The sequence below is a fragment of the Aethalodelphis obliquidens genome, unplaced genomic scaffold (assembly GCF_003676395.1).
Source record: "Aethalodelphis obliquidens isolate GAN/ISIS:26980383/991018 unplaced genomic scaffold, ASM367639v1 scaffold11, whole genome shotgun sequence".
Lineage (NCBI taxonomy): Eukaryota > Metazoa > Chordata > Mammalia > Artiodactyla > Delphinidae > Aethalodelphis > Aethalodelphis obliquidens.
This window is the reverse complement of record NW_020837955.1, coordinates 45,001,044-45,015,271: the sequence shown is the minus strand read 5'-3', so window position 1 is coordinate 45,015,271 and position 14,228 is coordinate 45,001,044. Positions and strand designations below refer to the sequence as shown.

Here is a 14,228-nt window from a genome sequence, read left to right as displayed (position 1 = left end):
CACAACATGGCCGAGATGAAGACGTCGCTGTTCCCGTACGCGCTGCAGGGCCCGGCCGGCTTCAAGGCGCCCGCGCTGGGCGGCCTCGGCGCGCAGCTGCCGCTCGGCACCCCGCACGGCATCAGCGACATCCTGGGGCGGCCCGTGGGCGCGGCGGGCGGCGGCCTCCTGGGCGGCCTGCCCCGTCTCAGTGGGCTCGCCTCGTCGGCCGGCGTCTACTTCGGGCCCGCGGCCGCCGTGGCGCGCGGCTACCCCAAGCCTCTGGCCGAGTTGCCCGGGCGCCCGCCAATCTTCTGGCCTGGCGTGGTGCAGGGCTCGCCCTGGAGGGACCCGCGCCTGGCCGGCCCGGGTAAGTGGCCCACCCGCGGATTCGGCGTGGGGCGGCGGGGCGGTCGGGGACGCGGGGCCGCCGGCCGCGCTCACCCGCCCTCCTTTGCAGCCCAGGCCAGCGGGGTCCTGGACAAGGACGGCAAGAAGAAGCACTCGCGGCCGACCTTCTCGGGCCAGCAGATCTTCGCGCTGGAGAAGACTTTCGAGCAGACCAAGTACCTGGCGGGGCCGGAGCGCGCGCGCCTCGCCTACTCCCTGGGTATGACCGAGAGCCAAGTCAAGGTGAGGCGTCTGCGGCCTGGGCGGCCCCCCGCGGGTCCCGCTGCGCCGAGGCCCACCCGCTCCCCCGCGTCCTGCGAACGGTCTGCGAGCGGCCGTCGGCCTTGGCCTCGGTCCCGGGGGCGCCCAGCCCTGCGGCCCGGCCCGGGCAGAGGGGTGGCCTCGGGCGTCCCTCTGCGTCCGCGCGGCCGGCGGCGTCTCCGGCCGGGCCGCCGAGGGGCCAGGCTGCCGCGGGCCGGGTGCTTCGGGAGGCGCCGCCTGATGGGCATCCTCCACCCCAGGTGTGGTTCCAGAACCGGCGGACAAAGTGGCGCAAGCGGCACGCCGCGGAGATGGCGTCGGCTAAGAAGAAGCAGGACTCGGACGCCGAGAAGCTGAAGGTGGGCGGCTCGGACGCGGAGGACGACGACGAGTACAACCGGCCCCTGGACCCCAACTCGGACGATGAGAAGATCACGCGGCTGCTCAAGAAGCACAAACCCTCGAACTTGGCGCTGGTCAGCCCGTGCGGCGGCGGCGCGGGGGACGCCTCGTGAGGACGCGGCGGCAAGGCCGGACAACCAGGGTACGGGACGCGGGCCGGCGCCCCTCGCCAGCCGCCCGCGCCGGAGTGTGTATATATATTTTTACAGAATAAGTTATAAAGCGGCCTGGCTCGGGCTCGGCGTGCGGGGACCCCAGAGCGCCCGCGTCCCTGTCCTCGGCGTGGGCGCGGGATCGGGACCGCCGCTGCCGCGCGTCCTGAGAGGAATCACTTTGTATAATCAATAAATTATTTAACACGTCCCCCGTCGGAGCCGTGGCTCCCGAGGCTGCACCGCGTGTTTCTTCCTTATCGAAAACCGCGGGCGAGGCGCGGTGGCGCGGCCCTCTGCCTCTGCCGGGCCCTGTCCCGGGTCCCCTTGTCCAGTCTTCAAATGCCGCGGGGTCCGCGCCTTCGGCCGAAGGGGCGTCTGGGTCTGGCGCAGGTCCGGCTCAGAATCGGGGTGCGATGGAGTCCCGGTCGCCTCGCGCCCCGGGTTGCCCGGGCGGCAGCAGCCCGCAGGACCGAGGGCACCGCGAGGCCCGGCGCGGGTAAGGCGGCCCCGCCCGAGAACCCTCGGGCTGCCGGCCAAGGGAAGGGGCCGCCCGGGGCCGAGGGCCGGGAAGAGCCAGGACTCAGCGAGCGGGAGCGGAGCCGACGGCGGGGGGATGGAGCGGGGCGCTGGGCGCTCGGCGGCGGCGGCGGCTCCTCCGGCGCAGGCAGCTGTGGCTCGCGCGGGGCAGCAGGTAGGACCCCTTGTTCCGTCCCTCCCCGCAACCGCACCGGCGCCAGCCCGGGGCGCCCTCCCCAGGGCTCTGGAGGCTTAGGTGGATGAGGTGTGGGCAGATTTAGACACATTTGGGGTTGCCGGAAAGGGCAGGTGAACCCCCGCTCCTGCCCCACCCGGAGTGGCGCCTTTCCCCTTTGGTGGGTGCGGGGGCGGTGAGGGACGCCGCTGGGCCCTAGCTCCTGCTGTCCTGCTGACGTGCTTTGCCACGATTATGTAGGTTGGAACGTGCCCAGCCTTAGTAGCTACATAATTTGAAGTAAATCAGGTTTTAAATTCATCAGCACCGTAGCACTTCTCCTGCGGTTTAATAGATTGTTTTCATCGGTAGAAAGCGGGGTTTAATTCAAACCGGGACTACAAAGAGAAATCCAAGATAATTTTGCTGCCCCGGCGTCAGTTCTCTCAGGGGCCCTGGAGTTTTCTTTGCCCGTTTGACCCTGGGATGCGGGGGAAGCACGTCTGGCCAGTGCTTGGACCTTGTCCTCCTCCTGGGCAGCTCCGGCCTCCACCCGGGGCACCTCCCTGGATCGGCCAGACCGACCCAGCCCCCCAGCCCCGCGGAGGTCCCGGAAGCCCTCTCTCTGGCCTGTCCCTCACCCCGGAATCCAAGGGCCAGGATTCCAGCTAACAGCGTCTGCTCTGGTTCACAGAAGACCACCCCATCCGTGCAGACTCTGGACGCTCCACGTGGCTGCGTAACTGTTGTGTTAATTTTAAAAACTGAATATAAAGGGTTGTATTACTGTAAGAAAGATTCTTCTTGGAAGGCATTACTGAAAATGTTAAAGAGAAATGTAAAAGGCTGAAGTTTTGTTTTTTGGGTGTTTTTTGCTACATGGCTGCATCAATTTAAAAAACACGTTTTTCACTGGCTGGTTTTCTAAGGGAGCATTAATTTTTTTTCAAAATTTATGTGAGTGAACTCTTTTTTCAGCTCAAGAGCAAAGGAATTTCCAGTTTTAAAGTTTGAGGAAAGCAACACATTTATGTAATCTCATTTAAACAACGCTGAGGGGTAAGTCCCAGCAGTAACCTCTGCAGTAAAATCCGAAAGATGATCTTTCTGCTCTCACGCCAGAGCTCAGCTCTGCAACAGTATCCGACAGTGGAGTCCAGGACCGCCGAGAGCGACGAGCGTAGCCTGCACCGCAGGCTACAACGGGCCGGAGCACGGGAGGAGGAAACGCAAAGCAGACGGGATATTTTCACCACGATCGATTTTATTGCTTAGGGACCGGAGCGGTCATTTCCAAAGGCCTCCTGAGTGACCAACAGCTGAAACCCCGCTGCACAGAATCGCCGTGAGTCGGCCAGAGCAGGGCGACCACAGCGCGACACAGACCCCGACGGTACGGTCAAGGACACAGGTTGGGCACGTGGACGCCAGCTCACTTGCACCGGTTGTGATTTATCTACAGCAAGCTTCTCCCCAGCGCCTTCACCCAGCCCGGGAGTTCTGTAGTGTTAGAGCGAGTTAATAAACATTCGTTTGTGTTCCATCCACGGGCCCTGGGACCACCTCTCACGGCTCTGCCGGGCGCCAGGAGCGAGTACGTGCAGCAGGGTTACGACAGGTCGTTAGAGGTTCAGCGTCCAAGGACGCGCACAGCTTGTTTCTCTGGATATTTTTATACACAGGCCACGTTACAAGCAGTTTCTATCGGAAGCAGACTAGCTATTTTTATTTCTCCCATGATATTATTGTTTTATGTAGAATACTTGGCACCATAGAACGGTAACAAAAGACAGACAAAACAGTTTACAAAATTCTTAAAAGGTACACCCGAGCGAGCTATAAACTTCACATTCAGTTCTTAATATGAGACAGAAAAAGGCCTAGGAGTCTCCAGCTGCTCGTATGGACGTGCTGTGGTCGGTCTGACCCCTGACGTCTCTGCTGGGTCGTAGTACTTGTTTTATAGCCTTGTGTGTTGACGTGCATGTAACCAAACCCCTAGACGCCAATTCTACCTGCTGATATGACACTCAAGCGTTCATACTGGAAAGTATATTTAGCGTAAGTTTTGGTAAGGTTTATAAATTATTTTTAAAAAGTATATATTTATATATATTTATATATATAAAAATGGAAAGCAGCCGCAGTGTGATTCAGAAACCATGTGACTAACAGGGAACAGGGGCCCCCAGAAGTGAGAGCGAGGCCACGCCGCTGGCCGGCAGAGCCTCGGCCGCCCCGCCACGGAGAGGACTCCGAGCCCTGTGGGGTTTCTACGCCGGAGAAGCTCCTCCACGCTGACAATGATTAAAAATCGAAAACCGTGAAGTCTAAAATGCAGAATCTCTTTGCTGTCTATTAGAGTTTTGGCAACAGGACTGTGACTTATTTAAAAAATCCCAATGTTTCTACTTGATGTCACACGAGCAGACACGACAGTGAGGTATGTGAGGCTTGTCCGGAGCGCCGTCCGGGCTGAAGCGACGTGTGGGGCCGGCCGTCTAGCAGTGGCGCTCAGGCGGGTCTGTCGATGCAGCTGTCAGAGCACGTGGCTCCTCGTGCTGCAGGGAGGTCTCGCCGGGGGTCCCCTCGTGGCGCTGGCATCGCTTCCCTGCCGTGGAATCAGCCATTTGTTAAGGGGACAGACACACCACAAAAAGCTCAGAAAGGTGAACTCGAGGGAGGAGGCATATTTACCACCAGTTCACTGCACCACACAACACTTGTGCACACGTGCGTGAGGTTTACCTGCCCCGGGCGCCATGCGGAAGGCCAGGAACACGGGCTGCAGCGGGAGAAGAGAGGCTGTCAGAACCGGGCGCCCAGACCCCGCTCCCGGGCTTCCCGGCCGCGGCCCGCAGGCCCAGCGCCGGGCCCCAGTTCCCGAGGAGCTGGTGGGACTGGGCGACCAGAGGCTAGAGGCAAAGGGCCTTCGCGTTCTCTAAAGACGGTGTTGTTTCCAGATAAAGACAACGTGAGAGCTGATTTCAGGCCCAAAGAACACGGGGAAGGACAGAGCCCGTCCTGGGATCCGGCCCACTGGGCAGTGTGGGCGACCCGCCCAGAGGCCCTGAAAATGGGAAACGGTGAACGTCTCTCACGTGGCTGATGGTGACACACGACCCGTCACCACACGCCCCTCGGAGGGGCCCGGGCCAGTCACATGTACAAAGTTAGTCCCGGAACAAATACTCGGTGTTTCCCCCGAGGCACTGGGTCGGTGACACGCCCGTGTCCCGCCCGCACTGGTGGTGGGCGGTCGCCATCAGGAGCCAGGAAGGTACTTGAGTGCAGGAAACGGCCCCCAGAACCGGCCAGCGGTGGACACAGCCTCCTTCTACAAACAGTAACACTGCGCAGTTTATCCTCCTGTGACCAGTCACTTCTGCCTTCTCATCTACCTGCCTGTCTAGCCCCTACCTGCCTACCTTCTGGTATTTTATTAAAGTTAAATAAAAACAGACCAACTTGGCCTCCTCTGTGAAGCAGACGAAGGAGGCGGAGAAGAGGGGCAGTAGAAGCAGAAACGGCCCCCAGCCTGGAAAGCCCACCACGGCCCGCCCCTCGGGCCCAGCCCCCAGACCGCGGCACGGCTCTGTCACCTTGTGGTCTCCCATGCAGACACTGGGCCCGATGTGGTCGTAGGTGACAACCTTCTCCTCGCTCTCCGACTGGGAAAAGCAAACAGAGGGAGAGGCATGGGAGGTGGAAATGGTGGGGTTTCCTGGGAGAGCAGCGAGCGGGAGGCAGCCCAGCGATGCTCCGCCCGTGGCCACCCCGCCCACGTCTCCGTGGGGCTCCGGCCGGCTCAGAGCCGCCAGTGTGCCTCTGGCCCCTAGGAGGGAGGTCTGGGCAGTCCGGGCAGCACCTCGGCACCCAGCTGTCCCAGGTGGGAGGGCTCTGGCCTTGGGAGGTGGCGACACGGGCCGCTGGTGTGGAGCCCGAGCTCCCCTCTGCCTCTGGGCCGGGCCCTGGACCATGCTCGCCGCAGTCGGGGCAGCTGTGAGCTTTCTTTCCAGCTGTGCCCCCGGCACTGAGGAAGCCCACCGGTTCCTGTTTGCCCTGTTGCCATTTGTTGGTGACCCAGAACTCCCTGTTCAAACGAGAACAGACTCCCCGAACGCCACGCTGCCGTACCCAGCGGTCTGCGCCCAGTGACGCAGGGCTGTGTGCACAGGGTGCCCTCCCTCCTCTGCCGGCCTACAGGCACCTCAACTCCAGGTGTGCGGCCAAGGCTGTGTTCCCGCGGTCGGTCGGCTGTGGCTCCAGCTGGGCCAGGATTTCACATCCTCGGCTGAAGCGACTGAGACTATAAACTGAATCATCTTTAATGCAGCGGGAAGCTTAAGGTCAGATTTCCCTTCCAGCACGGTCGCTGCCAGAAGGCATAAAGACAGACCCTCTGCGCATCCTTCGCCAGCACAGCACCTCCCCGGAGTGGGGAAACGCTCAAGCGCAGCGTGGTAATTTACAAAGGCAGCATGAAACTGTGATTTCCAAGTGCATAATCGTGAGACAGATAAACAAGTTAGCGGGCGCCGCACACCTCGCTGCGCGTTCATCAGCACGCCCGCCACCTCCGTGTTCCGGGGCCGGGAAGCAGAAGGAACATGATGCCGAGGTGACCGAGCGTGGCATGATGGATGACGCCGCGGAAGCTGCTCGCGCCACGGCCAGGGGGCTGGTAACGCCTGCCACCCGCCGGGCAGCCCCCAGGGGAGGGCCTGCCGGGGCTCCCCCCGCCAAGGAAGGCGCTGGGCCCTCCCCACACTGGGCCACCCAGCCGAGCTCTGTCCCCGCTGTGTCTGCAGCATCAAATCTCGGGCCCCGAAGCTGCCATGATGTGAACGCAGGTAACACAGCCTGCAGTGCCGCCTTCTGCTGGACGCGTCTGCAGCCCTGGGCAACCCCCTCACCATCCTACGCACTCCTGCTGTCTTGGTGGGTTTACCGCAGGATGTCTTTTTCCCTGGAAGAGGACACTCACCTCTTCTCTGCGCCCCGAGGCCCCTGAGGCACCCTCTCTGGACGCAGCCCTGTGCTCAGCTCGCCTGCCGGTGTGAGCCGCTATGTCCTCACATGGCATCTCAGGGCCCCAAGGGCAGGCCCAGCAGAGAGGGCAGGGCTGCATCCGGGGCCGGGCACCAGGCATGCTTGCCTGGGTCTGTGTGGTCAGGGCCAGTGTCCCGTGCAGCTCCCTTCGGGAAGGCTGCTTGTGGGAGTAGCTCAGCCAGCGCCTGTCCTCTGTGATGTGCTCTGGGGGCGGGTGTGTCACAGCCGGGCGCAGGCCCTTGCCCCCAGGCCCCGTCAGAGCAAGCTCACCGCAGACCCGATGCGTCCCCACCTCCAACCTGGGCCCAGCGGCCTCCCTCCCCACGCACCCGGGGGCTCTGGCTCAAGGCAGAGTGTGGAGGGCCGGCCCGCCCCAGAAAGGCCAGCAGCGGGGCCTCCTGGAGGGGGGCTGCAGGGGCTGCTGAGCAGGGGGACGGGCGTGCACCTGGGCAGGCCAAGGGGGCTCTGCCCTCCTGGCTGCGTCTCTGGGTAAAGGGCCCGGGGCCCAGTGGCGCAGACAGGGCTCCTTGCAGCAGCCTCGGGGGCTGTGGAGGGTGGTGACTAGAGCCCAAAACGTACTGGGTTGAGGTTGGGGGATGGCCTGGGCCGTGGGGACCTCCTGCCCCCTCCTAACTGGCGGCCCACATCACGCAGAGGCCAGACCGCTGCCCTGATGAATCAATGCACCTCGTTATTATATTTTTTCACTGATGGGGTTGACAAAACCAATGCAGATATTGATTCTCTAGAGCAGTCCTCTTGTGTTAAATGTGGGCATTGAAAAACCCCGGGAGATCGAGAAGCTCCAGGAAGCTCAAACTCTCCGCACCCGGTCTCACGGGGCTGCCTCCTGAGCGCTGGCCGTGCACCCGGTCTCACGGGGCTGCCTCCTGAGCGCTGGCCGTGCCGGTCGCACGGGGCTGCCTCCTGAGCGCTGGCCGTGCACCCGGTCTCACGGGGCTGCCTCCTGAGCGCTGGCCGTGCATCCGTAACTTCTCAAGCCCCAGTGTGACTCTGGCTCTGATTTACAACTTAGGAAAATAAGGACGGACTTCATAGCTCCCAAGCTCTTTCGAAGACAAGAGCTCATTGACTCCCCCGAGGACACAATAAACTAAAACGATTCCTAAAGCACTGGTGACAGTTTATGCCTATTTGGAATCCAGAAAGACACTGGAGATCGGGCTCCATCCCAGCCCCGAGAACGGGGTCAGGGCTCATCCGGGCCGGCAGGAGGGCACGTCCCCTGGCCCGAGGCTCCCCACCCGCCCGGGCTCTGGCCCGCGCAGCCCTCACACTTACCCTCAGAATCAGCTCCTTGGCGGACGGGGACATAAGGACACGGTCACACCAGGCGGGGCACCGGGTGTTCATGTACTGCCTGCCCTGGCTGGAGTCCTCACTGTATGGGTAGCTGGGGAGACAGGACAGGAAGGCACCGGTCAGCAGCCACGGGGCCCCTCCTCCAGCCCCTCCTCCGCGCCCGGGGGAGGGTGGTGTGGGCTCTGCCCCACGCACCTCAGAAAGGCCGAGCCTGTCCAGGGTGAGAACAGGCAGATGGAAGTTTCCAGAATAAAGTCAAAGGACTGTCCCCCCCAGCACTTCAGATAAACCCTCCCCAAGGACGTGGACACGTCTATTGAACTTGGTTTTATTTCTGGATGCGGCCTACAGCCCAACGAAAACCTGCCCAGGAGCCTACGGACGCCTGGGCCCAGACTGACGCACACCCTTGTCCCACCGCGGCGTCCACCTCAGGAAGCGCCCAGGTGCCCGGGGCCGTGGCCTTGGACCTTCGCTGCGGCGGAGTGTGTGCCTGGCCCTGACTTACTGCCCTGGCCGCACGGGCCCTTCTTCCCGCCCACCGCCCCGGTGCGGCAGCGGGGAGACGCCTGGGGCCCCTTGGGAATGGGGCCACCGCAGCCGACCGACTGCCATGGCGAGCAGGTGGGGCCTGTGACCACCAGCTGAGCCCCCGACACCCCGACACTAGCCGCCTGGCTGAGGCCCGGAACTCACCGGAACCTCCGGCTCCGGGCTCTGCACTGCCCACCGTGGGCATTTTGATTGGGCTGCACTGAACTAACAGCAGGTGCATTTAACCAGAATGAACTAACGGGCTTTGGGGGACCCTCAGCCGTGCTCCCTGCACACCCATGAGGATGGCGGGTCTGCTTTCTCGGGGTGCGTCTCCTATGGCCTTCAATACAGTCTAAATTTTTTCCTTGCCAAGGTCTAATGTGCTTTTTAGACCAGCTCCAAAATACCCCATGGTGTTTGCTGTGAATGGCACTGTACTCTCTGTTAAATTTTCCTGTGCTTTCAGCTGGAGGAGAAAAATGCCACCGTCTCCCTGAGCTGCTCTGTCCTGGGCACCTGCTCGCGTGGGGCCTCTGCCCCTCCTCCCTCCCTCTGTGGCCCGTGGGTCACAGGGTCCGCAGAACCTGAGTTAACGGCTCTCAGCTTACTCCATCCTCCAGAGTGTTCCACACACTCTCGTCAGAAACGGTGACTTACGGCCCCAGGCCCTGCAGGAATCTAGTTCGTTGCAGACCCAAAGCAGCATCGTGGCTACAAACCAAACGCCCCTGCTCTCTGCTTCTAACAGCATCACCCTTGCTGACGGCACAGAGCGCTGACCACCCCACAACGTCCTTCAGGGAAAGGGGGGCCAACGGCGGGCTTGTCCAGGCACGTCCCAGCCTAGCTTGGCTGTGGTCCTGAAGGAGCGACGCTTGCCCACCCCATCCTCCCGGGAGCTGCAGGAATCGGGGTCCGCACGGGCCGACCCTGAGTGTCCAGAGCAGGATGTGCTGAGCACAGAGCAAGCCCCCAGCCCCCTCCACTGGAGGCCAAGGTCAGGGGAGAGAGCGGCCGGCAGGGCTGTGGCCAGGGCTAGGAAGGTCGTGTGCTCTGAGCCCACCCAAGCTGGTCCTTGACCGTGAGGCGGGGCAGGCCAGGTTCACCCGGTGGGACATCTGCGGTCAACAGGAGGTCTGGGAGGTGGAGCCGGCCACCCCGGGCCTCGCCCACGTTCCCTGCCAGGCAGGAGCCGCGCAGACGCGCGCTGCTCCAGGAGTGCTGAACGGGCCGGCTCAAAGCATCCCTCAGAGACGCAGCGCAGACGGGAGTGGGATAGAGTCCCGGGGGCTTCAGGAACCACCACGTGACCCTCAGCTGCACCTATGACGTTGTTGCTACGGGAAAGCCCTCGGGAGCCCTGGCCATCGGGGGTCCCACTGAGGCTGCACCCCAATGCCCACAGAGCCCCCTGGGGACCTGCCCAGGGCAAGGGTCCTGCATTAGAAACAGCAGGAAAAGCCCACTCAGGTGAGTGACGGACAGTCCCCACGCACACCGCAGAGCCATTGTCACAGGGTGTCCGGGCCCGAGGCCAGACCCCCGTCCACCACCAGGAGCTGACTGACGGGCCATCACGGGGACAGTCAGCCTGCTGAGGAGTAACAGGGAAGGACCCGGGAGGCCCGGAGCCGTGACAAGCTTCCCCCCGGGCCTTCAGTCCGTGTCCTCAACCTTGCTGCTGCCGTGGGGCCTGCCCACGTGTGATTCAGCGGGCAAAAGAAGCTGGCCGTGAGGGGCGCCCTGGCCGGACGGGCAGGGCGGTTGGGGGCGGCACCCTCACCCCACGGACCGGGGGCCCTTGCTGTGGACAGACTCCCGGAAGGGGCCAGCCACTCCCAGAGCCAGGCCAGGAGTGAGCAGGGCGGTGCCGGTGCAGACGGGCCGGGCAAGGCCGGCATGGGCCCGAGAGGGGGGCCCTGCCCAGGCCACTCCGAGGATGGCCCAGCACTGCCTGCCGGGGCTGCCGATGATTAATGCTCGCTGCACACGCGGACTTATCTGAAAGCAAACGCTGCGCAGGGCGGGGACGTGGGACGGAGCCGCTGGCCTGGCCCCGCACGGTGGGGAGTGACGCCACAACGAATGGCCCTGCGATAAAGCTAACAATTGCCCACCTGTCCGCCCAGCGCCTCGGGCTCCTTCCCGCAGGATGCAGGATGTGGGCAAGCGGCCCCCTTGCCAGGGTGCTGCCGACAAGGCTCGGCCTGCATCTGAGCGGCGGGCAGGGGGGTGGTGTCACCAGGGCCCGAGGCCAGCAGCCAGGCCGCGGAGGCACAAAGGCCCACTGTGTCGGCCGCCCGACTCCGCAGGGCCGGCCGCCGTGCGCGAGAGACGCGGGCTCAGGAGGACCCTGAGGGTGGAGGGGGCGGGGGCCCCTGCACCTGGCCAGACAGGCCCAGTTCTCACCGAAGCGGGAGGCGGAGAATTGGGGGTGCTGGGGGAGACCCTCCTGGGCTTCTCGCTCGGGGAGAACGTGAGTGTTCCCAAGTCGTGGCCCTGCTGAGGGCAGACGGGCCCGCGGGGCCAGCGAATCGGCAGACCGTCCCCCCGTGCCTGCAGCCCCGGAGGCCGGCAGGCCGTAGCCGCGCAGGAACTCAGTTTCCAAACACCTGAGACTCCTGGGAAAGAAAAGGAGGTGGAAGGAAGCTGCCCCTGAACTGGGCAATAACATTCACACTGCCGTGGGGAGGAGGGGCCCATGGTCAGAGCCACAGAGCTGACCCGGCTCTGTGGACACAGGTGCCCGCAGCATCCCCGTGGGGTGACCGGCGGCTTCCCGAGTAACCGGTGCCCTGGCCCTTCGCCCCTCAGCGCTGGCCCCCGTGCCTCGGTGTGGGCCGTGTCCACCCGGGGCTCAGTGACCAGCTGGACAAGCTTCCTGGCTCCCTTCCCAAGAACCAGGCCGGGCACACAGCAGGGAGCTCAGCCTTTTTGTCCAAATGTCACCATCTTATATTTATCGTTACAGAGAGGAATCTATAGATGGTCCAAAGTTGAATTATGGCCCAAAAAGAAGTCTGAAAAGTGTCTTCGAATCTTTAATATAAAAATAAATGTATCCACTGAAGAGAGACGGCCTCCTCTGGCCAGAGCCGTGTGGTATATTTCATCCCCGTGTTGTGTATATTTCTGCCATGCGGTATATTTCATCCCCGTGTTGTGTATATTTCTGCCATGCGGTATATTTCATCCCCGTGTTGTGTATATTTTTGCCGTGTGGTATATTTCATCCCCGTGTTGTGTATATTTTTGCCGTGTGATATATTTCATCCCTGTGTTGTGTATATTTTTGTCTTTTTCGAAAGCTCTCGCTGGATCTTTTTCTGTAAGTAACTTGCCCAGTAAAAACCTCTTTCCCACCGTGGAGCGTTTTTGTCCGTCCTTGGGAAGGTGTGACTTTTCTCTGGCGAGGTGTGTACTCTGACTGTGCGTCTGTCCACCTCCCCAGTCAGCTTCACTCTGAGGCGCACGCAGGGCCACAAGCGCAGGGGCCGCATCACCCCTCCACCCCCCGGCGGCTCCCGCGCCACAGGCGGCAGCGCCCGGCCCCTTGGTTCCCGCTGCTCCCAGGTCCGCGGGGAGCAGCGGTCCGGCCGCTTCAGCGGCCGACGTCTATCCGCTAAAGGTGGCGTTTTGGTTACTTCCAGGTTTGGGGAGTTCTCGGCCGTGACGTGTGGACCCCCAGGGGCCCCGAGACCCTGTCAGGGGCTGGAAGGTAAGCTCTATGTTTGCGATTTCACGGAGACGCTGCTTGCTGTTGTCATGGTGTTGGGGGCGGTCCCCTCCTCAGCCCCACCCAGGCAAAGCCACGCCAATGCTTCCTTGATTGAATCTCAGGCCTGGGAGACACCGTCTAGGAGTCAGTGGGACGAGAGGGGAGCGTGTGGGGCGCATCCCGCCACCTCTGGGAATTCTCGAGCCTCAGTGACGGGAGGCTTCCTGCGGCAGGGGCGGTTCTGAGGGCGCAGGTGGGCAGCAGCGCTCCACAGGGACTTGGGTCCAGGGCAGGGCTGCGTGCAGGGCCGCGGGAGGATTCCACACCACGGGAAGCCTGCTGCCACCACATTAGTGGAAAAGGCAGCTAAGCCATCTCATATTCATACTTTGATCTCTTTATTTTAAAACCAACGACAGTAACTCAGAAAGACACTCTACGTTAGAAACTCCCTGCTGGAGGCACAGGGCAGGCTTTGGTGGTCACCTCTGGGGCGTCCCAAAGCACTGCCACTCACGCCGGGCCATCCTGGGGAGAGGAAAGGGGGGCTCCCGCGATCGGCCCAAATCCGGGTTGAGAGTGGGAGCCGCAAGCGGACGCTGGGCCGGAGAGCAGGGAGGGTGGACAGGATGACAACGCAGGACGCGGAAAGCTGACTGTCGCCTCGTCCACGGCAAACAACCGGCCTCGAGGCCGGTCACACAGACAGACCAGGTGGGCACGGCTCATGCCAGCGCCAGCGTCACACTCTTTGCCCACCAGTTATTCTGAGCACGAACTTAAAGCCTTTTACGTCACCAGCACGTGGAAACACCACGTGGCCTTAAAGGCCTTCATTTGGCCTGGTCCCGCGTGCCGTCCCTGGCCACTTGGGGTTGGCGGGCATCATCTGGAGCGCAGGGTGGGCCCCGGAGGGTCTCTATGGCGGGCACCCCGTGCGCCCACTAGCCTGGCCTGGCCGCGCTCCCTGTCTCTACCCCAACCGGCCGGTCGGTTCGTGGTTGTCCCTCACGAAGGTGCAAAACTGTCCCCGAGGCTGAGAAGAACGAGAATTGAAGGCTCTACAAACGCCTGAAATATTAGCACCTCTTCCAGCAAAGTGACACACAGCATTGAGTTACAGTCCATTAGGAGTGGAGTTCTGTGAGCCCGCGGAGAACAGTCACGAACGCCTCTGCTCGAGAAACTCGCCCCCGCCCCCTCGCTCTCCTTAGGAGACCTGTCTGCTCGAGCATCTCTGAGGACTGTCCCGGGTATGCGATTAGCCACAGCCTGGAGCCACGGGGGCCCCGGTGGCCTCCACTCCAGGCTCTGCACTGACCCCGCCCCCAGCCCCTGGCCCCCAGCAGCTGAGCGCTCGCCTCCACCAGAACGGGGAACAGGACTCCGCAGCCAGTTTGCGGTGAGTCCACTGCTTGGATAACAAAGGCAAAAGGCGCAGAAAGGTTCTGAAAACCAGGACACCCTGCTCCCGTGGCACTGCCCGTTGGCACCAGGGATGCCCATGGCTCTCGCTAATTCCCCGGCTGACAAGCTGCAGCGAACAGGCCTCACAGAGAGGAGAGCTGGGTGAGGACAGGCACGACGGCCTGGGGTGCCCACTACCCCTTGAACGGACACTGCCCACACCCCCCGGCCCCGCCCCCAGGAGGGGCCAGAGTCCGGCAGCCAGTGAAGCACAGACCGTCCCCACAAACGCCCAGAGCCACGCGCGAGGGCC

The 14,228-nt window shown here is 62.6% G+C and overlaps 2 protein-coding genes across 9 annotated transcripts in view; one reads left to right on the top strand and one right to left on the bottom strand.

Moving 5' to 3' along the window:
• On the top strand, positions 1-1,394 carry NKX6-2 (NK6 homeobox 2; the record flags this gene model as incomplete). Its single annotated transcript, XM_027111781.1, has 3 exons — positions 1-349; positions 440-612; positions 891-1,394. Coding segments are annotated over 3 exons (777 nt in total), but the record flags the coding sequence as incomplete, so codon positions are not given.
• Positions 1,395-3,122: 1,728 nt separating this feature from the next.
• The window catches only part of INPP5A (inositol polyphosphate-5-phosphatase A), a 177,994-nt gene continuing 166,888 nt past the window's right edge, over positions 3,123-14,228 (bottom strand). For 4 of the 8 annotated variants that reach the window (XM_027113028.1, XM_027113021.1, XM_027113024.1 and 1 more), the window contains 2 exons: positions 8,233-8,344; positions 3,123-5,549 (listed from right to left, as the gene is read on the bottom strand). In XM_027113028.1, coding sequence (XP_026968829.1) covers positions 5,295-5,549; positions 8,233-8,344 — 367 coding nt within the window. In that variant the 3' untranslated portion in view covers positions 3,123-5,294. The remainder of the gene's footprint in view (positions 5,550-8,232; positions 8,345-14,228) is intronic. The other 4 variants (XM_027113022.1, XM_027113025.1, XM_027113026.1 and 1 more) reach the window with 4 other exon arrangements.